At 41.7% G+C, this 26,795-nt stretch overlaps 1 protein-coding gene across 4 annotated transcripts in view; it reads right to left on the bottom strand.

Moving 5' to 3' along the window:
* Rprd2 (regulation of nuclear pre-mRNA domain containing 2) overlaps window positions 1–22,086 on the bottom strand; it is a 53,881-nt gene extending 31,795 nt beyond the window's left edge. For all 4 annotated transcript variants that reach the window (XM_028789631.1, XM_028789633.1, XM_028789634.1 and 1 more), the window contains exon 1: window positions 21,305–22,086. In XM_028789631.1, the coding sequence (XP_028645464.1) occupies window positions 21,305–21,509 (205 nt within the window). In that variant the 5' untranslated portion in view covers window positions 21,510–22,086. The remainder of the gene's footprint in view (window positions 1–21,304) is intronic.
* Between the last annotated feature and the right edge of the window lie 4,709 nt (window positions 22,087–26,795).

Genomic DNA, 26,795 nt, shown 5'->3' with positions numbered 1-26,795 from the left:
GTGAAGAAAGTGTATGGTACACACATATTTAGGCACTTACACACAGTAGATAGACAAACAAAATCTTTTAAAAAAAATTAAGTGAGTGCTGGAAAGATGGCTCCTTGGTTTAAAGCATCAGCTGTTCTTTTACAGGACCCAAATTAAATTCCTGGCACATAACAGCTCACAACAGTCCCAAGAGATCCAATGTTCTCTTCTGGCTTTTGTGAACACAAACAGGGCATAGAGACAAAAATACAGGCAAAATACTATATACATTAAAAACAACAACAATAACAACAACACTTTGGCCTGGCAGTGGTTGCACACACCTTTGATCCCATCACTTGTGGGGCATCTCTGAGTTCGAGGTAGCCCTGTTCTACAGAGTGACCTTGAGAACAGCCACAGCTACAAAGAAAAATCTTGTCACAGAAAAACCAAATGAATGAATGAATGTTTTAAAGAGGCCAAGGACAAAGGTAATTAAACAGAAAGAAATCTGGGGCCATACAGAAATACTAATAAAGAAATGGAAAAACAAGTATCTTTACAAAGACAAAGAGACAGAACAACTAGAAAGTACAATTCTTCCTAAGTTGTTGGTGTTCCAAGAATCAAAATATTTAACTGTTTACTGATGAATAAAATACTATCAATTACATTATATACTCTCATATTTTAACAAGACATTTTACTTTTTAATTTAATTTTATTTTATATTTTTATTTATTTTTTGGTTTTTCGAGACAGGGTTTCTCTGTGTAGCTCTGGCTGTCCTGGAACTCACTCTGTAGACCAGGCTGGCCTCGAACTCAGAAATCCTCCTGCCTCTGCCTCCCAAGTGCTGGGATTAAAGGCGTGCCCCACCACTGCCCGGCTATCATGGATCTTATAATTAACAAACAATTTCAGATACTTTCAAGTCTAGTGTTACTTATGTAACGGTTATAGAAACTAAGTCCTTAGTAAGTTAACTTTTATATATTGAAAAGGGGAACCATATTCAACCTAAAATTCAAAGGGGCCATCAAGATGGTTCACTTGGTAAAGGCTCTGGCTGCCAAGTCTGAGCACCTGAGTTAACTTGCCCTGACTGACATAGTGGAAAGAAAAAGACACCAAGTCATTCTTTGACCTCCACACACACACCTGTCACACACACACACACACACACACACACACACACATGAAGTGGCAGTCTAGGTACTAGAGATGACCTAGTAGGTAATGTGCTGGCTGCACAAGCATAAGGAGCTGAGTTTGAGGTCACAGTATCCACATAAAAGCTGAGATGGTTAGGGATGCCTGAGGGCACAGACATGTGGATCCCAGGAGCTTGCAAGAAAAAACGGCTTGTAGGAAAAACAAGCCCCAGTTTCAGTGAGAGATATCTCAAGGGAAGAGTGAGAGTAATAGAGTAAAACATCAGATGTGTTCCCCACACAGGTAGACACACATATAAAGAAGAGAAACAGACACCAGCCCACCAAGTCCACTCAAGAACATCTGCCGTGCAGCAGAGGTGTAGCTCATAAATTAGTTCTAACAACCAAAAGAAAAGTAGAATCTAAACATGTGCCGAGTTGACACACTAAATCCAAAATATGACTGTAACCATTATCCAATGACCATTTTTTTTTTTGTTCTTGTTTTGTTTTTTGAGACAGGGCTTCTCTGTATAGCCCTGGCTATCCTGGAACTCACTCTGTAGACCAGGCTGGCCTCAAACTCAGAAATCCACCTGCCTCTGCCTCTCAAGTGCTGCAAATTTTTTAAAAAAGATTTATTTACTATTTATTTATTTCAGGTATATGAGTACACTATAGCTGTTTTCAGACACACCAGAAGAGGGCATAAGATCCCATCACTGATGGTTGTGAGCCACCACGCGGTTGCTGGAAATTGAACTCCTGACCTTTATGGTTAAGAGCAGTCAGGGATCTTAACCACTGAGCTACCTCTCTGGCCCTCAAAAAAAAATTTTTTTTAAATGGTTCAAATGCTAAATACAAACAAAAACCTTAAAAAGTATGACAGCCTTAAATCTTAATTTTCTTTATTTTCCACACCTCAAAATCCCCTGTCAAAAGCTCTGAATTAAAAATCATTTATATACACCCTTTTTTGGCTTAAAACTCCCCTTTCCCCTTCTTCCCCCATTCCTCAACACCCTCCCCTAAATATGTTTACTTCTAGCTGGGTATAATCCTACATGCTTTGAATTCTAGCACTCAGGAGGCAGAGGCAGGTAGATCTTGATGAGTCTGATGCCAGCGTGATTTACAGAGCAAGGTCTACAGTTAAAACTACATGGTGAAAACCCTGTCTTGACACACACACGCACACATATACGCACACACACACACACACACACACACACACACACACCTCTATCTTATGCAGTCGAGTCACTTGCATTTAGGAAAATCGCAAGGGTCAGCATGGCCTCAACAATGGATGAGCCTCGCTCGCTCGCTCACTCGCCCTGGGAAAACCACACGGTAAGTACTCGTTCTCTCTTCCAGCTAATGCGGCGAGCGAGTGCTCCCATCTACGTACTATTGTTTCTGTAGCTAAGGTCTAAATTATTTGGAAGCACAATAATTTTCTGCCCCTCTACTTCTCACAGTGCTAAACACAAACCAAGGCTGTCAATCTGAATTTGTTGAATGACTGCCCACCACCTTCCACTTGTGAGGGAAAAACCACATTTTATCTTTCTTTCCTCCTCTTCCTCTTTTTTTTTTCTTTTTTTATTTAAGGCAGGATGTACAACATACCACTGGCTGGCCTAGAACTCACCTCATAGACTAGGCTAGTCTTAAATTAGCAGATAGCTGCCTGCTTTTGTTTCCGGGTGCTGGGCTACACTTCTCCCTTTTTTCATCTTCAGTGAGAACTATTAGTATGACACCAGTGAAGAGAAACATAATATACATAGTATGGCTGATATAAACTAAATAATCTGTAAAACATTTCCAATTTAGAATGTATGTATGTATGTATGTATGTATAGATTCTCTTACAAATACTGTGGTAACTGCACTGGGTTGTTTTTTTTTTTTTTTTTAAATAAGATTTGCTAACTTTATGTGTATGGTGTTTTGCCTACATGTATGTCTGAATACCATATATGTGCCTGGTGCCCTCAGAGGCCTAGAGAGTGATGGAACTGCAGTCAGATAGCTGTGTACCCCTACGTGGGTACAGAAATTGAACCCAGGTCCTCTGGAAGAGTAGCCAGTGCTTTTAACCAGAGCCACCTCTTTTAACTTGGTATCTGCATTCTTAAAGCTTATACATATCACAAGAATCTAAGAGTCTCACTATGTTTTAGAGACTACCTTTTTCTTTGTCTTTGAGACAGAGTCTCCTTAGATAGCCCTAGCTGTCCTGGAACTCACAGAGCTCTCCTGCCTCTGACTTCAGAATGCTGAAATCAAAAGCTTCTCAGAATGTTTAATTCAAAATATAATCTTCTTGACTGTGCTCAGCACTGTATTTGATTGTCTATGCCTTCATGAAAGATGATTTATTTTCCTTTCCCCAAAGAAATACTCTAAAATTCATTAACTGGGGTTCAATAAATGGCTCAGGGGTTAAGCGCACCTGTTGCTCTTATAGAAGTCTCAAGAGTGGTTTCCAGCACCCGCTGCCTGTTAACTTCAGATGCAGAGGTTCTGACACCATTTTCTGGACCATGGGCATGAACACATACACATATTCTTAGGAAAAAAAATAAGCCAGGCAGTGGTGGCGCATGCCTTTAGTCCCAGCACTTGGGAGGCAGAGACAGGCGGATTTCTGAGTTCGATGCCAGCCTGGTCTACAGAGTGAGTTCCAGGATAGCCAGGGCTACACAGAGAAACTCAGTCTTGAAAAACCAAAAAAATAAAAATAAATAAATAAATAAATAAATAAATAAGTAAATCAGGGCAGAAGAGATGGCTCAGTGATTAAGAGCACTTATTCTTGCAGAGGACTGGGTTTCAATCCTCAGCACCATATGGCAGCTCCTAATTGTAACTCCAGTTCCAGGAGATCTGATGCTCTGTTCTGACCTCTGTGGGTACTAGGCATACACGCAGTGCACAGATATACATGCAGGCAAAACATTCATAAACATAAAATTAAATAATAAATCTTTTGGAAAAATAAACCTTAAAAAAAAAAACTACTAAAAAACCAGATAGTCTATGTCTCTTAAATTGAAGACCAGACAGCCTCTCTTGTTCAGCTGTGTGACCCTTCTGAACATTGCTCTTGGTCTCTTCATGAATATGAAAAGTTAGCAATAATAGTTTCTATCTGTTGTCAAGATTATGCGACTCAAAACATGTAAAATTGCAACTTCAGCACTAGTACATGACTGCTAAAAGTCTGAGCTAGCAGTGTGCTCGAATACTATGCATGCAGCTAACTGCTACACAACTCTTGTCAGACACGGGACAGACCTCCAACCCCATCTAGTGTCACATCTGCTCTCTTGATCTGTTCTTCCCAAATTCCATGCCAAAGATGCAGAAAACCTATCTTCTAGATTTTCTCTCCCTCCACCCACAACATCCACCTTGTCAAGCTTGTCACATTCTACTTCCTAAATACTTCTAGACGATTTCTCCCTCTGTTTTAATTCCAACTTTCTTGGTCAGATTACATAAGAGCCTTCTAACATTTCCTTCATTTTATTTGTGTCACTATGAAGTTCAGGCTGGCCTTGAACTCACTCTTATTTTTAGAACTAATATCAGTTTCAGATACTGCAGTTTGCAGTGCTCTTTTAAAAATCAGAACACAGTACTTTCCTTTTATTTGAGACAAGGTCTACGTAGCCCAGGCTGATCTTAAACTATGTAATCAAGTAGAGCCTTCAACTCCTGATCTTCCTACCTCCATTCCTAAGTGCTGTGCTCTGTAGATGGGGGTACACCTGGCTTCATAAAATACAATAATGTTGGTGATATAAAACAGAAGCAGCTTTATATCTTTCCCACTAACTCACTGCCTAGCTCACGCTGCCCTGTAACTCAGTACGTAGCTTAGGCTGGCTCTAATCTTCTTGCTTTGGCTCCCTTGATGCTGGATTATAGGTATGCACACCAAGCTTCATTACTTTCTTGTTTTTTTGTTTGTTTGTTTGTTCTTGTTTTGTTAAATATAGGGCCTTACCAACTCTCCCAAGCTGGCCTCAAACTCAGAAATCTACCTGCCTCTGTTACCACAAAAGTCTCTTAATTATTCTAATGTCAACTATCCCTAATGTCACTTTCACCACAAACCCTACCCTCTTTGCCATCCAGCATAGCAAACTCTCCTAACTCACTTTTCTTTATTGTAGTTACCTTCCCAACTAACACAGCAAGAGTTCTGGGCCTGTCTCTCTCAGTGATAGAGCCTTTCTTTGCCCAGCATTACAATGCCCTGGGTTTAATCCCAGTACCAGCCTCATAACTCACAGAATATGAACCTAAGGTGAAAGAGAAAGGAAGAGAAAGAAAAAGAGTCATGACTGTTGGGGAATGGTTTTGTGCACTGTATTCAGATGCTGATTACTGTGCCAAGAGATCTGGTACCAGTCAGGATGTTGGCCTTGCCAAGCATCTCCTGTCTCAATGTTGTATAAAAACTGTTTTCCATCACCTAATTGGTTAATAAAGTGTTGATCAACCAATAACTGGGCAGGAAAGAATAAAGTGTGACTTCTAATCCCAAGAAAGGGTCTTCTGGTAAGGACCAAAGAAAATGATTCACCCTGATATCGCCAGGGGAGCTTCCATGAGAATACCAATGATGGTGGCCAGGGCAAGCCAAGATGGCTGGTAGGGGGACACATGGCTGGGAAGCAGGCCAGGCAGCCATAGGTAGAACAGCTCAGAACCAGCTTAGTGCCTGAAGCTTTAAATACATATACCAGGTCTCTGTGTCATTTATTTAGGAGATAAAAGGAGTAACAGAAAAGCCCCCTGAATTTACTTTACATTGGATTAGGGCAATCTTTCCTAAGTTAGCCAAGAGAAAATTAAAAGTTCACTCTTCTTTTTCTTTTTTCTTTTTGGAGACAGGCTCATGTAGCATAGCTTGGCTTGTTCAAACTTGTTATGAAGCCAGAAATGACCATGAATTTCTCTGCCTCCACTTAAAAGTTTAGAAACTTGCTGACTAAACAAATGGTTCTGGAAGAACTATTTACTCAGAAGGGATGAATGAAGCTGAAGACACTAAGACACTAGAGTCCAATGCAGAAAAGGACAGCACCTAGCCTAGTCTACAGAGTGAGTTCCAGGACAGCCAGGGCTACACAGAGAAACCCTGTCTTGAAAAACCAAACCAAAAAAAAAAAAAAAAAAGAAAAGGACAGCACACTTGGGAACTACAAAGGTGACATTTCCAATACGGAAAGCAAAGATGTCAAGGCCAAGTTTCAAACAGCTCAACTTAAATACTTTGAAGATTTATTCTTTACTCTGAGATACCGTGCTTCTAATTCTAACAGTTTGTAAAACAGTAATAATTAAGCCAATGACAGCATTTTATAGCCTTTGGTAAAATAAATTGACAAACTTAAGATTTTACACATTAAAAAAAGAAAAACACAAAAACTACACTTGGGAACTAGCTCAGTTGGTAAAAGCCGTGTGGAAGGCAGCTGATTAGGGCTGGCCATCAAGGTAACTCTGCCTACTGGCCAAGCAGCAGGCCAGTGAGATCCTGTCTTTTACAAAGGGGTGGGGGTAGGGGTGGGGTGAGGGGAGTATGCAATTATGGGGATTTGTTTCTCTTGCAGAGGACTTGGGTTAGACTGTCAGCACATACACAGTGGTTCACAACTCCAATTCAAGAGGTTCTGATGTCATCTTCTGACCTCTGCGGGCACCACATGCACACACTGCACATATATACACAGAGGCAAAGAACTCAAATTAATAAATCAAAATAAACTAAAAAAAAGGTTGTCAGTATCCCGGGATCACCAGCGATGCTCTCTGGATGAAGGCAACCCAGTGCACCCACACATATGGACATGCACACACAGAATTTAGTTGAGCACATCTGTAATCCCAGCACTAAAGTAGTGAAGGCAGAGTAAATTATGCCAGGCATGGTAGCACAGTTCTCTAGAGGCAAAAGCAATGGATCTCTGAGTTCAAAGTCAGTCTGGTCTACACAGTGATTTCCAGGCCAGAAGAAGCTACAGTGAGACCTTGTCTCAAACAAACAAACAAACAAACAAACAAACAATACATGGTAGATTACATTGTGCATAGTGGCACTGCCTACATCTTGGGAGGTGGAAGCAGGAGAATCACCAGTTCAGTCTGGGCTACATGAGAACTTGTCTCAGAAGAAAACAATGACAAAAAAAAAAAAATTCCCCCACCCCCCATGGAACACTGTAACCTTTTGCTTGTTTGTCTGTCTGTCTGTCTGTCTGCCTTTGGTTTCTGAGACAGTTTCTCTGTGTGGCCTTGGCAGTGCTGGAACTCTGAATGCTGGGATTAAAGGCCTGTACCACTATGCCTCGGCAGTGCAACTTTTACCAAAGAGTAATTTTTATCTAATGAGTACCAACAAACTAGAAAGTGAACTAAGTCACTGGAGTAAAACAGGAGAAATAAAGATTAGGGGGAGACAGATCAGAATCAAGCTAGCAATAAAGTTTAAAGCCAGTGCTTATCATTTAGTTTATTTCATTAAAAACCACCTAACTCCGTCACTAGCCTTGGTGGTGTCTCTTTAATCCCAGCACACGGGAGGCAGAAGCAGATGACACTTCTGAGTTTCAAGCTAGTACAGAGAGACTCTGTTTCAAACAAAACAAAAGCCTCTACTTCTCAACCCAGTGAGATGGACAGCTATAATCCTAGTGGAGGTTGAGGTTGAAGAATCTAAATACAAGGTCACCCTGGCCTACACAGAGAGAGCCTGTCTTAGAAAAGTGAAGCAGTTTAAAAAATCTTTATCTTATCCTGAAAGCCTTAATGTTTCAAAGCACAAAGAAATAGCTGCCTTTCTAAGGGGAGTAGCTAGTTTCTACCTCTTTCTGTAAAAGATGTGTTTTGCTTGTTCTCTAACTAAACTCTGTGGGGGTACTGTAATCTGTAACACCACAAAACACCACCTATTGTTCTTTTCTGACACTAGATGACAAGAGTCAGTCTAGCTGGGGTTTTGCTTTGATATATATATAATTCTTGGGTTTTTTTTTACTAGAATCTTTGAGGCCCTTCTACAAATTAAATCTCACACACACTTAGCTACCACCATTAAACATTTTTTGTTGTTGTTTTTAAGACTTTTTTTTTTAATGTGTGTGCTTGTGGGGGTTCACGGGTACCAGGTGCGTGTAGTGCCTGTATAGACCAGGTAAGTGCTCTAGATTTCCTGGAACTGGAGATTACAGATGGCTGTGAGCCACCATGTAGATGCTGAGAAGCAAACTTGGGTCCTCTGGAAGAGCAGCCATGCTCCTAACCACTGAGGTTCTAGCCCCACAGTCAAATTTTTACAGTAATTGCAAACCTCCCTGCGGAACTTTTAGCAATGCTACTGTTAAATAACAATCACTCGGTTAACAAAAGCCTCAGAGGGCTGGAGAGATTGCTCAGTGGTTAAGAGCAGTAACTGCACTTCCAGAGGTCCTGAGTTCAAATCCCAGCAACCACATGGTGGCTCACAACCATCTGTAATGAGATCTGATGCCCTCTTCTGGTGTGTCTGAAGACAGCTACAGTGTATTCATATATAATAAATAAATAAATCTTTAAAAAAAAAAAAGCCTCAGAGGAAAAGTAATTTGGATATTAATTTGCAAATGGCAGGAAGCCACATCACCAAACATAAATCAGTATACCAGACATGGTGGTGCGCACCTTTGATGCTGGTTCTAGGGAGGCAGAGGCAGGCAGATCTCCAGTGGAGTCACTGAGTAGAATCTGTTGCAGAGCTTAGTCATAACGTTAGTGTTACATGGGTTTGGTGGCCAGCATTCACATGGTAGCTCACAGCCATCAATAGTAACTCCATTTCCAGGATCCAACAACCTCCTCTGACTTCTGTAAGCACCAGGCACACAAGTGGCACACATATACATGCAGGGGGAAAAAACCCTCACACAGAGAATAAAATAAATCTAACAAACTGAGCTATATCACTTGCTCCTGAATTAAGTTTTTAAAAGATTATTCTGGTGCTGCAGAAATAAAGATACCAGAAACAAGGAACATTCCATGGCACCCTTAGAAATAAATATAATTAAAACAAGTTAAAAGCCAAAAGAACAGAAAAACACTTAAGTTCCTGAGCTAGAGTACGCCTGGTGAGTTAAAGGAACAGTGTGGAGCATCTGTGTCTGGAACAGGTAAGATGGCCTTCATTAGCAGAGTTCAGAGGTTATGATGGAGTAGAGGGCAAAGGGAATACGTTAAGGGTCCGCTTTATTAAAAAAAAAAAAAAAAGGTTTGTTGTTTATGTATGTGAGCATGTTTTAGTGTGTACATGTGCCTGTGCATGAATGTGCCCGTGGAGGTCACAGGACAGTATCAGATCTGTCAGAGCTAAAATGTTAGAAGACTGTAAGCATCTGATGTGGGTGCTGGGATCTGAACTCAGGTCCTTAGGAAGAGCAACAGGCACTCTTAACCACTGCTGAGCCATCTCTCCCAGTCTTCTCTTTGAATGTATCACTTTTTTTTTTTTTTTAAATTTCAGTGTGTTAGGTTCATGGAGACACAGATAATATTTTTCCGTTTCTTGGCAATGTTTCAAAAACATGAAGTCCTTTCCCTCACGCTTCAGAATAGATCTCAGTGTGAGTACTCCACCATATACTTCATAACCAGTCCCTGCACAAGTATGAAACTTAATTATTATGTCTAGAATATATGAAGCATGCTTTTTGTTCTTGGTATGTAGCCAAATTCACAGTCCTCATGTCTCAACTTCCCAGGTAATATGGTGACTTCAACATTACTGTAAATACACTAAAACAACTTCAAATGGTGAATTTTACAGCCATGAATTGTATCTTAAGGTATCTTAAAAGCAGACACCCCAAAATTTAACATATTCAAAACTAAATTTCTAATATACCATTCAAAACCTGTTCCATTTGCAATCTTCACCAGTAACCACTAATTCTTTGTAGTCACTGAGACAAAACTCAAAGACATTTTGGACTACTCTTCTTGCCCCACATTGAATTCATCCAAAAATCCATCCAAAACTATGTGATATCTTTGTATGGAAAGGTTTTTATGAAATTTATCACTCCTTATAATGAATATATACCAATAAAACTAGTAAGTAAATCTTGTTGGCCAGGTGTAATGACCCAAATTCTGTATTCAGAAAGCTGAGACAGGAAGATTGCTGTAAGTTTGAGGCCTGCCTGGACTATATAACAACACAATATTAATTACTATAAAGATCTGATTAGATCTACCTGGAAAACACAAGGTTAATCCAAGCCACTAACACTGTATACAGATTACACTACTCATCTAAATAGTGTCCTTGTTTCTGCAGCAACCAGAATAACCTTTTTTTTTTTTTTTTTTTTTTTTTTTGGTTTTTCGAGACAGAGTTTCTCTGCATAGCCCTGGCTATCCTGGAACTCACTCTGTAGACCAGGCTGGCCTCGAACTCAGAAATCCTCAGAAATCCGCCTGCCTCTGCCTCCCAAGTGCTGGGATTAAAGGCATGTGCCACCACTGCCCAGCCAGAATAACCTTTAACATATTTAAATCAGGGACAAGTGATTCAGCTCAGTTTGTTAGATTTATTCTATGTGCGTGAGTATTTTACCTGCATGTATATATCTGTGTCACATGTATGCTGGTTCTTACAAGAGTCAGAAGAGGTTTGGATCCTCTGGAACTGAAGTTATCATTGATGGTTGTGAGTTATCATGAGTGTTGGGAAACGAAGCCATGTCCTCTGCAAGAGCAACCAGTCCTCTTAACCGCTGAGCCACCTCTCCAGCACCTACAGCTCAATGTGTAGAATGCTTGTGTAGCATGCACAATATCCTACATCCTATCACAGCCACACAAGATAGGTTTAAGATCTTTAAGGTTAGAAAGGACTACACAAGACTCTGTCTTAAAAAACATCAGCATATATTCAGTCCTTGGTTCAATAAATCACATGCACACATGCAAACATGAGTAACCAGCACACACGCAAAATCATAAATCAGACGATCCTCCTCTACTCAATGGCTCTAAGTATAAAAGTCCTAAGCTAAGAATATGGCTCAATTCGTAGAGGCTTGCCTAGAATTCACAAGGCCCAGGGTTCGATCCTCAACACCACATAAATTGGACACAGTGGTATATGACTGCAATCTTAGCACTCAGGACTTGGATGTAAGAGGATCAGAAATTCAAAGTCATGCCCAGCTACAAGATAAGTTTGAGGTCAGCCTAGGTCACATGAGGAGCTGTTTAAAACAACAACAAAAACAAAAGCAACAACAAAACAAAAAGCAAAATTCAAAGTCCTTCAAGTTCCTATTAAGACCTTTGATGAGGGATGACTGGGAGAGATGGCTCAGCAGTGGTTAAGAGTGCCTGTTGCTCTTCCTAAGGACCTGAGTTCAGATCCCAGCACCCACGTCAGATGCTCACAGTCTTCTAACATTTTAGCTCTGACAGATCTGATACTGTCCTGTGACCTCCACGGGCACATTCATGCACAGGCACATGTACACACTAAAACATGCTCACATACATAAACAACAAATCTTTTGTTTTTTTTTTTTTTTAAATAAAGTGGACCCTTGATGTATTCCCTTCTGATGTATCGCCCTCTACCCCATCATAACCTCTGAACTCTGCTAATGAAGGCCATCTTACCTGTTCCAGACACAGATGCTCCACACTGTTCCTTTAACTCACCAGGCGTACTCTAGCTCAGGAACTTAAGTGTTTTTCTGTTCTTTTGGCTTTTAACTTCCCACAGGGGTTAGTTTTCTCCTCTTACATGTGGGTCCCAAAGGACAGAACTCAGGTTGTCAGATGTGGTGGCAAGCACCTTAGGCAGCTGGCCATTTTTCTGGCTGTTATGAACACTTCTGACTTGCCTTCTTACTCCAATGTTACTTCTCAGTCTCCTTCCCATTGGTCTGATAGTCCAAACCTCCCTAACACTCTGTAGCCCCCTCTCTGCTTTATAGCATATACCACCTTGTAACAGATTTAATAAACTATTTATTCACTTTTTCTGTTGTTTGTCTTACCTCACTAGAGTTAAGTTGTCTGTCAGAAAAATGCTCTGCCCGCTTTGTTCGCCCACCATACCCCCGTGTCTAGATAGTACCCGGACAGTAGATGTTCTATATCGCCCACCATGCCATACCCCCGTGTCTAGATAGTACCCGGACAGTAGATGTTCTGTATCGCCCACCATGCCATACCCCCAGTGTCTAGATAGTACCTGGCACAGGAGGTGTTCTGTATCGCTCACCATGCCATACCCCCGTGTCTAGATAGTGCCCGGACAGTAGATGTTCTGTATCGCCCACCATGCCATACCCCCAGTGTCTAGATAGTACCTGGCACAGGAGGTGTTCTGTAAATATCTGTTGATTGTTAACAGGCATAGCAGTGCAGCTAGAGGGGAGGAATCATCTCCGTTCTACAGCACAGTAAGGTAACTATGCTCAACAACAATTAACTATATTTCAAAACAGCTAACAAAAGTTTCTCTATTCTTTTTTTAAAGATTCATTTTTACTGTTTGTATATCTGCACCTGTGAATGTCCATGCTTGCGTGTGTGCTGGTGCCTAGAGGCCAGAACAGGGCAATGGATCCCTTGGAGCTGAGTTGCTGGTGTTTGTGAGATTCCCAATATAGTTTCTGCAACCCAAACTTGGTTCTCATGATAAAGCAACAAGTGCTCATAACTGCTGAGCCACCTTTCCAGCCTCTTGGAAAGGATTTTCAATGTTCCAAATGCAAAAGAAATGAAGTCTGAGGCATCACAAAAGCAACTACACTTATGTATTCATTAACTACTATATGAATGCATTGAAAAGTCACACTGTATCTATGAATATGTGCAATTATTATCTGTCAATTAAAAATAAAAATAGAGCCGGGCGGTGGTGGCGCATGCCTTTAATCCCAGCACTTGGGAGGCAGAGGCAGGCGGATTTCTGAGTTCGAGGCCAGCCTGGTCTACAGAGTGAGTTCCAGGACAGCCAGGACTACACAGAGAAACCCTGTCCCGAAAAAAAACCAAATAAATAAATAAATAAATAAATAAATAAATTAATAAATAAAAATAAAAATAGAGCCGGACAAGGTGGTGCACACCTTTAGTCCCACACTCTGGAGGCAGAGGCAGGTAGAGGCCAACTTGGTCTACAGACTGAGTTCCAAGACAGACAAAGTTACACAGAGAAACCATATCTTCAGAAAACAAACAAACAAACAAACAAAGGAACAGACTGAGAGATGGCTCAGCAGTCAAGAACACTAGCTTATCTTCCAGAGGATCCAAGTTCAGTTCCCAGCATCCAAATGGTAGCTCACAAACATCTGTATTCTAATTCCAGGAGATCCAATGTCCTTGTCTGGCCTCCACAGGTAACAGGCATACATGTGGTACGAATACACACATGTAAGTAAATACTCAAACACATACAAAATAAAATCTTTAAATACAACTATATCACACTATATCAAATTTGTACAGTTATTTGTAATTCATTGAAAGTATTTATTGGGGAAGTAGATGTAAAGTGAAGCAACTTATAAGCAAAACATATCTTGCAGCTGGATGCTGTGGTCACACCTCTCATTCTAGCTACTTAGGAGGCTAAGGCACGAGGATCTTGAGTTGAACAAAGCCTAGACAACACTCCATCTCAAAACACAAAAATGTTTCACAACAAAGTTGAATGCAGTATCTGTTTCACCTGTATTACTCACATAAACACTGCGTATCTATGGTAATACTGCTGTACTCTTCAAATCTAGTGTAAACACCTGCTACAACAGATAGATTACAAAGACAGTAAATAGTTAAGGGAAGAGCTACATTTCAGAGACCAGACCTTCAGAAAATGGTTCTGGGTCTTTGGTAAGTATCATAATCAAAGGTAAGCTAGCAGGCTGAGTTAGCTCAGTGGTACCATAGGTCACATGCCTGGCACTTCAAGATTCTAGGCGTAATCCCAAGTACTTTTACCCCACAACATATATGTGATTGCAGATTGAACTCTGTATTGACCAGCATGCACTCCAAACATTATGTGACCAAGACTTCCTTTTTTTTAAATTTTTTATTATTATATGTAAGTACACTATAGCTGTCTTCAGACACCCCATAAGAGGGCATCAGATCTAATTACAGATGGTTGTGAGCCACCATGTGGTTGCTGGGATTTGAACTCATGACCTCTGGAAGAACAGTCAGTGCTTTTAACCACTGAGCCATCTCACTAGCCCAAGACTTCCTTTTATTATTTAGTGTAAATAAACCTCACATTCAGAGAGGCTTTTATTTAGTACACAGTTTAAATACATTCAACTTGTTTTTCCTATTTTATTAGATTAAAACCAAACATGATTTTCAAAACATCAAATAATTATTTTTACCACAGAAGGGGAATAAAAAACCCAACCCCCCAACCCACCCACCCTCCAAAACTAAAACCTCAAGGCTAGAAAGAGGGTCCTGGGTTTGTCTGTAAAGTCCACTTTGGAACCTGAAGGTTAAACTAAGAAATCACTGTATAGCTCAAATATAATACTGTGATTCCAGGCTAGTCTGGGCTACACAGTCAAAGAAGCAAGCAAACAACAACAAAAATATGACAATGTCACCCACATGGCAGCTCACAACCACCTGTATCCAGTTCTAGGGGATCCAATACTTTTCTGGCTAGGCAGGCACCAGGTCTTCAAGTGGTGTATACACACACACACACACACACACACAACACACACAGAGCACATACATAAAATAAAAATAAAAATTTCAACATTCTCCACAAAGAAATAAGTGTCTGAGGAAATAACATCCACCTTGGTTTGAACATTATATACAATAAATATAAGTATACAGTAAGGACACAAGTATGTACAATTTTATGTCAATTAAAAAATATATATTAGGTTTTCAGGGTGTGGTGGTGCAGGTGTGCACCTTTAATCTCAGCACTCAGGAGGCTGAGGCAGGAGGGTCTCTAAGTAAGTTTAGCCTCCTGGTCTTCATAGTAAGTTTCATGACAGCCAACAATACACAGTTCAACCCTGGGTTTTGTTGTTTTAAAGGTTAGGCATAGTAGTACACACCTACAAACCCAACACTGGAAGCATAAAAATAAGGAATTGCAAGGCCAGTCTGAAACACATGAAGCCCTAAAAGATTAAAATATGAGAAACAATAACTCAACATTCTAGATAATCTACATGGCCTAGGCTTAAATGATAAGGAACTTATCAAGGATTCTCTGCATTATAGAAATACTGTATGAGTACGAAAGGCCATGTAGTATGTATAGTGGCTGAAAATGCCTGGTTTAAACTCGGTTTACAGACAGGGGCAAGCTATATAACCTATCTGTTCCTATTTTCTCAAATGTAAAGTGGTTCTCCTAATAACACCTACTTTTAAGAATTATTCCAAAAAAAAAAAAAAAAAAACCAAAAAAAAAGAAAAAAAAAAAAAAGAAGCCGGGCGGTGGTGGCGCACGCCTTTAATCCCAGCACTTGGGAGGCAGAGGCAGGTGGATTTCTGAGTTCGAGGCCAGCCTGGTCTACAGAGTGAGTTCCAGGACAGCCAGGGCTACACAGAGAAACCCTGTCTCGAAAAACCAAAAAAAAAAAAAAAAAGAATTATTCCAACTCTTAACAGTAGGAGCATGGGCTGCCTCTGATTCTTTTGCCTGCTTTTAGGACCTTTTCCTCCAACTGGATTGTTTTGTCCAGCCTTGATATGAGGGGAGGTGCCTAGCTGTATTGCAACTTGATATGCCATGTTTGTTATCTGTGGGAGGCCTGCCCTTTCCTTTTCTGAAGGGAAATGAGGAAAAGTGATCTGGGGAGAGGGGAGGTGGAACTAGGAAGAGAGAAGGAAGGGAAGAAAATTGAAGTAGGGATGTAATATATAAGAAAAGAATTAAAAAATTATTTTGAGGATTAGTGTGTTATTCTGAGTTACTATGTATAAAATGCTTCTTAGAACAGAGCATGAGACATAGGAAGCACTCAATCAAAGACAACTATGAAATCATGTCAGCTTCACAGTACACTCTGGAACCTGAACTCAAAGCCATCCCATAGATCAAAGGCAGTAACTGCAACTCCAGGATAGACTGGGCCACACAGTCCAAAAACAAACAAACAACAACAAAAAGCATTAGCTTAGCTGTACATGCCGAAGTCTGTATGAAGACCTCTGAATTGAACAGAAAGGGCGTCCCCTTACCCGCTCCTCTTCTCTCCCTCTCTTGTGTTTCCTGTGGACAGGCTCTGCTTTTCTCCTTCCCGTCTCTGCTTCCTGAATGCTGTGATTATAGGACGCACCACCACATCTGGTTGCCTACTTTTTGTAAATGTAACTAAACAGAGTTGAAGAATTGTCTAGGGTGATGCCTCAAGTGGAAAAGGAGTTGGCTATCAAGCCTGATGACCTGAGATCCATCTCTGAAACCCATAAGATGGAGGAAGAGAACTGACTCCCAGAAACTGTTCTCTGACCATACATGCCCTGTGGCATGGGTGTATTCCCTTCCCTAAGACAAATAAATGCAAAAGAATATTTTTTAATAGCTAAGTGGGATCCCATGCCCTCTCTGGAGTGTCTGAAGACAGCTGCTGTGTACTCACATACGTAAGATAAATGAATAATTAAAAAAATAAGATAAAATAGGGGTTTCAGGACAGAACATTTTTATTTTGTCCCACTAGTTGTTCAGAACACCTCCTAACTCACTGAGAAGTTGATCCAATTCTCTCACATTGACTGGGTGACCCCACCCCCACACGCCACGCAAAGCTTTGCGGTAACTCTGCTGAATGTTCAGGGTCTCAGCAGCAAACGATTAACATTTCTGTAGGTTAACTCTATACTAAGATCCATGCATTACCTCCTTAAACCCAGGCCACAAATTCTATGAGAGTACAATGCTCCCTGCAGATAAGAGATAAAGGCCATGGCTTAAGTTCTATACATAGTGCATCCCTTGGGATGAAGCACTGGAGCTAAGATCTCAGCCTAACTCTAAACCTAAAGCCTGGGTTTTTCTACCTTCCTATACTGACTCCTGTTTTACACTAAAATTGGGAGAGAAAAGTGAAATATAAAAAGGATAACCTGGTTAAATTACACATAACTCCTTGTAAAGCTGTATCCTGAACCAGCAGACAAGCTACCCCTACAGTTTCACTAAATTATAAATATTTTCTTTTTTTTTTTTTTTTTTTTTGGTTTTTCGAGACAGGGTCTCTCTGTGTAGTCCTGGCTGTCCTGGAACTCACTCTGTAGACCAGGCTGGCCTCGAACTCAGAAATCCACCTGCCTCTGCCTCCCAAGTGCTGGGATTAAAGGCGTGCGCCACCACTGCCCGGCATATAAATATTTTCATAAAAAGGATTTTTTAAAAAAAAAATCGTTTAGGGGTGGAGAGATGGCTCAGTGGTTAAGAGCACTGACTGCTCTTCCAGAGGTCCTGAGTTCAATTCCCAGCAACCACATGGTAGCTCACAACTATCTGTAATGAGATCTGATGCCCTCATCTGGTGTGTTTGAAGACAGCCACAGTGTACTCACATACATAAAAATAAATAATAAATAGATAAACCTTTAAAAAAATTGTTCAAGTGTTTTGGGTTAGGGGTTTATGACAGAACAGCCCAGGTTAGCTTCAAACTTATACTCCTTCTGCCTCAGAGTCCCAAGTGCCAGACATGCACTGCAGACATGCACCACCAAGCCAGGAACGAGGATTTTATTAGCCATTTTGCAACATTATTTTGGCAAATAGTTACTGATCAATATCAAATGGTTTGGGATACAGAGAGACAAACAAGACACAGCCCTGACATTGGAGAAAAATAAGCGATAAAGATATAACAAGTCAATACAGTAATTTAGCATGCTGAAAAAAAAAAAGATGCTATGCCATCTGGTATAGTGGAGCACGCCTTTAATCCCAGCACTCAGGAGGCAGAGGCAGGCGGATCTTTAAGTTTTATGCCACCCCAGTCTACATAGTGAGTTCCAGGACAGCCAGAAAGCTACATAGTGAGACCCTGTCTTAGGAGGAAAAAAAAAAAAAAGGAAAGAAAGAAATGGAAGATGTAATAGCAATTAAAGAGAAAAGGACATTCTGAGGAGGGGAATGTTTGAGATGACATCTACATGAGAAGGTGGCAGAATCTGAAGAAGCCTGAGAAGCAGGCAGTACAGGTAGACAGACTCTTGGAGAGACCACAGCACAAAAACATATAACCTAAACCTACTGCAACAGGAGATCGCTGAAAGGTTAAAAAATAGAAGCATGAGCTGGCACAGCAGCCAACATCTTTAATCCAGCATTCTGAAAGCAGAAATAGGTTCATCTCTTTTAATTCAAGGCAAGCCTAGTCTACATAACAAGTTCCAGGAAAGCCAACACTACACAGAGAGATATCCTGTCTCAAAAAAGAAAGTAGAGGCATGGTATCTGTTCATACCATAGAAAGATCACTTCAGAAAATTATGGCTGCCAAGTATGGCAGTGAACAGCTACAAACCCAGCAACAGGGAAGCTGAGAGGCAGATACTTGGGCTGGAGCCCAGTGTGGGCTACATACTAAATACCAAACTAGTCAGGGTAGCCTAGACTGACAGAAGATAATGACTGTTACAGACTTGCCTGGATGCAATCAATGGAGCCTGCCTATGGAATCCATCTTCAAGAAGCATGCTTGCTCGTTAAATGTTTTCCTTTACAATGAATAAAAAGTCTGTTACTATTATTACACACCACAAGATTAAGGATTCATTGAAAACCCCTCTGGTGACTTAAGGTGTAGCTCAATGGTGGTGATTTCACAGAATTACATGTACCACAAAATGACAGAAATAAAACATATCTATCTATCCATCATCCTATATATCTAGTACAGTCACTTAAATTTAACCGAGGTCTAAATGACTAAATAATGGATGTCATAAGAAAAGGGAAAAGCAAGAGTAGCGTCAGGAAAATGGACAGAAAGACTGGGAATACTTGAGCAAACTTAGCAAGTCTGTGAAGGTCTAAAAATTAGGTGACAATACTGGCCCAGTACACCAACCATTTGCAACCTAGCCTTCACCACTCGGGCTTTATTCATGAGGCGGATGTTTATCACCTGTAGATACAAATGTCCCCAAATTATCCTTAGCCATTTTAGAAAGTATGAGTTCCACTCCACTATGAAACTGATAGCAGGTCTTAAAAAGCCAAACGAATTTCACTTCATTTAAATCAGTAGAATCCACTTTTCAGATAAAATACTGCCCTCCTACTTTTAGTACCAAAGGAAATAAACTCAGACACAAACAACAGCAGAGACAGGAAAAATTCTGGTCCTAGCATTTCTCATTATTCCTGACTAGGAATAAAAAAAGTATAATTGTCACTTGTGATCCCACAATGCAGAGATAGGGACCAACTTATTCTTGAAAATATGTAGCCATAGGGTTAAAGCACTAGAGGCCAACAGTAAGGCATGTAAAAAACGCTTCATAATTTGGTAAATTTATTTAAAATGGTGGAAGATGTCCTCACATTAGCATTGCTTACTACACTATGTACCCAACACACCAAACACTGTTCACAAAGTTAATGACAGAGCCCAATCCTAACCATCACTGACATTTCTTAGCCCTAGTTTCCTCATGTGTAACTCAGTAGACTATAAAGTATGTTAGAAGGAATAAGGAAATGGCTGTCATGTGGCAGATACAAAATATGTGAGTCTCTGAAGGTGACAGATACTGCAGATTCTAGTTTAACCTCTTGGCAAGAAGTAAAAAAAAACCTGATAACAGTAAAATAAGGACTAGACAATTCTGTCCTTTCTCTCAACTATCTTTCTCAGCACTGTATTCCAAAGAACCATAAAACAACTGTCCATCAATAACTTGAAATACAAAAGAATTCAAATTTGGGGCCTACAATTCTGAAGTTTTACCCACTTGTTCACTAACAAGTAAACTCAAAAATATTATAGCAGCAAAGACAGAGGTGGAATAAAAAAAAACTGTTAACTGAGTACCACTGGCAAGAGGCTATATAGACAGGGAGTAAACTAAAAGTCAAATAAATATGTATGGAGTTGAGGTTATGACTGCTTGAAATTTACTGTGTAGAACACAGACTTGTGGTGCCGCAATCCTCCTGCCTCAGCCTCTGGAATGACATGAGCCACCACGCCCAGTTTAACGATTCATATTTTTAGAAGACCTCTTTTCTATATTAAAGCAGCGGTGCGGGGAGAACCCCACAGGTTGAAGGCAAAGAAGTATAACTTGGGAGGGAGGGCTTATATGCTAAAACAAATATTTTAAAATCCACATTTTCCATTTTGATTGCCTATGCAAACAAACTTAATTCTGTAAAGTGTACGTCAGGGGATTAAAAAGTGGTCGGCTATATTTTATACTTCGGTACCAATGATGATTACAGTCTACAGTGGTGTCTCGTCAGTATCCTGTAGTCTGTATTTTACTGTTGCGAACACAGGTAAAGGGAAAACAGGTGGTCGCCTCACAGCTCTCTAAAGCTCATATTGCTTCACATTCATCCAGGGAAATCCTCCTTAAAACACATGCCAAGTTTCACCCACAGTTATCAAGAGAAGGCCCCTTTCTAATCACAAGTTTCACGTCGGCGGAAAACACTGAATGGTCCAGCATATTCCAGGGAAGTGGACAGCTTAAACCATAGCTTGAGTAACCAACAGGAAACCCAGAGATCATTAACACGTCAAGGCCTATAAGAAATAAACGGACGCGACAATTTCCGTGAAGGTTCAGGATAATCAACAACACACCTTACAGGGCTCGGAAGGGAAACACGTAAATCTCTCTGGGTCTAGGCCCAACGGCCCAAGGTCACGCTAAATGTGAGGCTGAAAAATTCCAAGCTATGAGCCCCCTGCAGATCAGGGCAACCGTGCCTAGGATGGAGTCTGGGCTAGGGAACACTCGCGTCCGATCTTTAATGTGAACCCCAACTGAATGCAGCAGCTCCGTGGGCAAACCCCAGAGTGTTTTGGGCAGCATTTCCTCCGATTTCCCCAGCCTCCCCCCTTCCTAGTCACCCCCACACTCACATCTCCGGAGCCACTTCATCCAATGGTAGACGATTGTACTGTGGTGTTTCTTGTTTTCTATACACCAAGACGACAAGCCTTGAATGGATTCCATGGTGTTGGTCACCGACTGGAATTTTCGATCCAACGAAGACTCCAGGGCTCCTGCGGACGAGGCCGACGAGGAGGAGGCCTTACTGCTGCCTCCGCCGCCGCCGGCCGCCATCTTCCCGGTTTGCACAAGCGCCGCTGGTCCTCTGGCGGCGGCGGCGGCGGCGGGAGCGGGCAAAACAATCACTGCGAGTGCGTGAAAGCAGCAGGAGGGGAGGGAGGCCAGGGGGTGGGGATGGTGCACGCGCTAGGCTCTTCTGGAGGTAGGCAGGCTAGCTGCTGGGCACGCTGGCGGCTCCCACACGCTGCAAGGAGGGGCTGCGGGCTGCGAAGGTTTGTCAGTATGGTTCGGGGGTGGTGTTTAAACCAGTAGTCTGGAGAGAGCTACGTAGAAAATAGGGCCTGAGTCGCCTTTCAAAACGCCCAGCGCCGAAAACTAATGGTTTTATCCTCTACGGTCCTCAACTCTCAAGGCCCTTCCCTCATCCCGTTGGTGAAACTCCGGTGAGCCAGGGAGGCCAGGTACCGAAAACGTAACACTACCCGGCTGTCCCTTCGGTTGCAGAAAGCTTTTCCTTTAGATTCTCTACCACAGAAAAGGCCCAAAGCGACCTAGTCAGAATTTTTTTTTTTTTTTTTTTTTTTTGCAACGCAATAGCAGCAATGGAGCAGCTAAAGCATTGCGCACGCGCGCGGAAGCCCCGCCCCTCCGCTTCCTACTCAACCTTGAACGCAGGGGGAGGCGTGATGGCGCTGCAATCTGACCAATCAAGGGAGGGGTCGGAGAAGCGCGCGCAAGAGTCCTCGGTCCCGAACCCCGAGGAGGCGCGACGTTTATTTGTGCGCCTGCGCGCTAGATGTGCGCGTAGCGGGTTGGGAGGAAAACCTGGGAAGGTAGAATTAAGGAGCTCGGGAACCTAGGACGTTAATAGCCCGCGTTCAGTGCTCCGCCCTGCTTTTGGCTTCATGGCGGGCTAGCTCACTAGGAGCCTTTAGCTCACACTAGGCTGGGAAATGCTCACCGTTCTGTGGCCACTGTTTCTGACAGCTACAGCTGCATTCCCTACCACCCCTCAATCGGGGACCTACGCGCGACAAAATGGCTGGCACCCATCTTGCGGCGTGGTAGAAGATGGGCTTGCTTCAGATCCAGTTAGCCGTTCTCTACGCACTCCTAGACTAACCGGTGTTACACACCCGACTTCGATGACACGATTCACAGACAGCCGGCCGTCTGAATTCTAGAAAGAGGGGTTAAGAAAATTAAATGAGCCGGACAGTGGTGGTGCACGCCTTTAGTCCCAGCACTTGGGAGGCAGAGGCAGGTAGATTTCTGAGTGGGAGGCCAGCCTGGTCTACAGAGTGAGTTCCAGGACAGCCAGGGCTACACAGAGAAACCCTGTCTCAAAAAACCAAAGAAAGAAAGAAAGAAAGAAAGAAGGAAAGAAAGAAAGAAAGAGAGAGAGAGAGAGAGAAAGAAAGGAAAGAAAGAAGGAGGGAGGGAGGGAGGGAAGGAAGGAAGGAAGGAAGGAAGGAAGGAAGGAAGGAAGGAAGGAAGGAAGAAAATTAAACGAAAATTTCTCTGAAAAGTTTTCAAAGCGAGGAAAGAGTAATTGACAAGATGTGGCTTCTTTGCTCGGTTGTAGCATTTTCCTAATGCTACAGAGTGAGTTCCAGGACAGCCAGGAAATTTCACAATTTCCTAATGCGTTATAGTTTACAAGTCTTGAGTATTGGGTTTATTAGCATAGCCTCAAATTAACCATTACATCTCATCTGCCTGCGTGAATCTTTTGAGAAGATTTGGATGTTCGTGTATTCTTACTGAACACAGCAATTTCATTTTAATTATGCCAACTCAACAGAAGAGAGATTTTTGAGGCAAGGAGCCTGTTTCATCATTTAGAATTAATGTCTCTGTGCCAAGAACTGTTTTAGGATTAGGGAAATGATGGCAAAGCAGACAAAAATTCCTCTGACTTGATTTGACTTTGATCTGGACCAAACCACAAGTATGTGTCAGGGAGTAAGGAGTCATAAAGAGGTATGGAATAAGATTACGGGAGAAATACTGAGTATTTTTAAAAAGCGATACTAGAGAAAAAAGCAACCAAGCACGAATGAGGTGAGGGGAGAAGAGGTGGCAAAAGAACACAAAGTGCCGAGTCCCTAAACCAGGACTGTCAGAACATTTTAGAGGTCCGGGCGGTGGTGGCGCATGCCTTTAATCCCAGCACTTGGGAGGCAGAGGCAGGCGGATTTCTGAGTTCGAGGCCAGCCTGGTCTACAGAGTGAGTTCCAGAACAGCCAGGGCTACACAGAGAAACCCTGTCTCGAAAAAAAAAAAAAAAAAGAAGAACAAGGAAGCCAGTGTGACTGGCAGATAATGAGAAAGCCACTAAAACAAGAGGCAGAAGAGGTCAGAAGCAAAGAGGGCTCATGGAGGGAATTGAAAGCCACTGTACCGACTCTGGGTTTGTTTTTTGTTTCTTTTGAGATAAGGTTTCCCTGTGTAGCCCTGGCTGTCCTGAAACTTGTTCTGTAAAGTCTGGCCTCCAACTCAAGAGAGCTTATCTACCTGCCTTCCAAGTGCAGAGATTAAAAAAGCCTGCCACCATGCCTGCCTGATTTGGGGTTCTCTTTCTTTCTTCTAAGCTTTGATTTTTATTACTTTAAAAAGCTGCATATTTATTTTGCTTTCTGACTCTGTGCTTGTGCCTTCAACACTTTCACAATAATTTTCTGCTCCTCAATAAGGAAAGCTCGATTGATCCTGTCACGGACACACTTAGCACACATGGAATCAACATAGGCCCTGTGACGTGCTTCTTTGTCTTAGACAATCTCATAAGGACTTTAGGTCTTACAATAGGAGCCCCTTGCAGTCTGCCTGAACACCCAACACATGCAGATTTAGGTGTCTTCCTAACCTTGGAATAAAGGTAAATGATCCTGTTGCCAGGGGTTCAAGATACTACTTTAGTTAGAGGCTGTATTTTAGGAAAGCCTACAATGGTGTGTCAAATGCTGGACCATTTTGAGTGCTTCTAAGCGTCCTTGGAAAATTGACTCTGGCTTTCTTTAAAAAATTTACAGCAGTTTTAAAGACTTTAATGATCCTAGAATCAGACAGTTTCTCATTCTATGCAATGAACATTCTGATGAGCTGAACAGAAGTTTGGTGTTCCAAATAGAAAAGAGCTGAGGAAAGAAGGAACAACTAAAAGCAGATTGTTTTCAAGTTATTTTCGTTCCAAAGGTTAAAAGCAGGACTTCCTTATCATGCCAGCTGAAACTAACCTGCTTGGAGATTTGACTGTTAGCTCTTTCCTGGTTTCTTGGGAGATCAAAATAAATACTTGATCACATGGGCTTTTAACATGTGACTCCTTTTTGATTTGGTTGAACAATAATAGCCTTTTGTAAATTCTGTCTTTAAATGAAATAGTAAGCAAACCGTTTTAAACAGGGGAGCATTGCTGGGGAATGTGTGTCTGTCTATATCTGTGTTCATTTACTCTTGGATGCAAGGGGAGGACTTCGCAGGCCTTTCTCTATTTTATTCCTTGTTGTTTTCCCTATGGCCAGCAAGCTCCAGCAATCCTCCTGTGTCTATCCAACACAAGCTGGGGGTCTGGATTTACAGACTGTAGCTGCCACACCTGGCTTGTCTTTTTTGTCTTGGTTTTTGTTGTTGGTTTGGTTTTTAAGAAATAGTCTCATTGTGTAGTCTTGCTTGGCTTGGAAGTGTGTGAACCTGGCTGGCTTCAAAGAGATACACTCACCTCTGCCCTCTGTATGATGGGATTTACTGAATGCTTTGCCATGGCCATTTAAGGTCTTAAACATTCCATTTTTCTGTTAGTGTAATGGTTTCAGAGGTTTCAGAACAAGACTGTGGGGCTTGAGTAGTGTAAACAAAGCACTTTCCATTTTATAAAAAGCAAATGTGATGTTTAGTTAGCCTACATGAATACAAGGACAGCAAGGGAATATACCTGATGTTATGTCTTATCATCTTTGGTCCTGTAAAAAGAGCCAAGGCTCTTTCCTCCCCGGCTTTGTCTTTCCCTCGGAGGTAATGTGGTCATGCCAGGGCATCCCCTTCACGTCCTGACTTTCAAGTGCATTCACTTATCACAGCATATGCAATTCTTTCTAGAAGGCCACCTCATGGGAAGAACATTCTGCACACTGTCCCATCCACAGTTCATAGTATATTCACAGTTTTCTTACACATGCTCTCATACAAGATATCTAAATATCAGACTGCTTGGCCAGGCATGGTATATGCCTTTAATCCCAGTACTCAAAAGGCAGAGGCAGGTGGATCTTCATGAGTTTGAGGCCAGCCTAGTCTACATAGTGAGTTCCAAAACAGCCAAAGCTGTTGTAAACACAGAAAAACCTTGTCTCAAACAAACAGAAAATAAAATAAAATCATACTACTGAAATTCAGGTGTTTTCACTGGCAGCTGTAACTTCAGTTTTTTTGTTTTTGTTTAAATGTAGGAGTGACATGCCAGAAGTGGGCATCAGATCACTTTAAAGATAGATGGTCATGAGCTACCATGTGGTTGCTGGGAATTGAACTCAGGACCTCTGGAAAAGCAGCCAGTGTTCTTAACCACTGAGCTATCTCTCCAGCCCCCAGGAATCTTTTGAAAACCTCTCCAATTTGTCATGGTCATAATTGCATGTAGAGTGTCTAGAAGTGTTTACCATAGGAGAAGCTTGAGGACATGATGACATGCATATAAGCCTATTTAAAAAGAATTAAGTTGTGTGTGTGTGTGTGTGTGTGTGTGTGTGTGAGAGAGAGAGAGAGAGAGAGAGAGAGAGAGAGAGAGAGGCCATTGGAGGCAAGAGGAGGAAACAGATCTCTTGAAGGTTGTGAGTTGCCTGGTGATAGCAACTGAACTCTGGTCTCAAGAAGTGCAGCCAGTACTCTTTTTTTTTTTTTTTTTTTTTTGGTTTGGTTTTTCGAGACAGGGTTTCTCTGTGTAGCCCTGTCTGTCCTGGAACTCACTCTGTAGACCAGGCTAGCCTCGAACTCTCGAACTCAGCAATCCACCTGCCTCTGCCTCCCAAGTGCTGGGATTAAAGGCGTGCGCCACCACTGCCCGCTGCAGCCAGTACTCTTAATGGTTAAGCCATCTCTCCTTTCCTGACACAGCCTTTTTAAAAAAATTATTATTATTCCTTGTGTCTTGCAGTCAAAACCACAAACTTTCCTAATCTATACCCCAAGCCCATTTAAATCTTCTGTCTTTTTTTTTTTTTTTTTTGAAACAGGGTCTCACTTTGTAGCCCTGGCTGAGGTGGAACTGAGCCTCGGTCTCTCAAGGGCTGGAATTAAATCTGTGGAACCATACCTTGCCCGGTATGTTTTTTTTTGAGA

Source organism: Grammomys surdaster, unplaced genomic scaffold (assembly GCF_004785775.1).
Source record: "Grammomys surdaster isolate TR1022 unplaced genomic scaffold, NIH_TR_1.0 125849, whole genome shotgun sequence".
Lineage (NCBI taxonomy): Eukaryota > Metazoa > Chordata > Mammalia > Rodentia > Muridae > Grammomys > Grammomys surdaster.
This window is presented reverse-complemented; position numbering and strand designations above follow the sequence as displayed.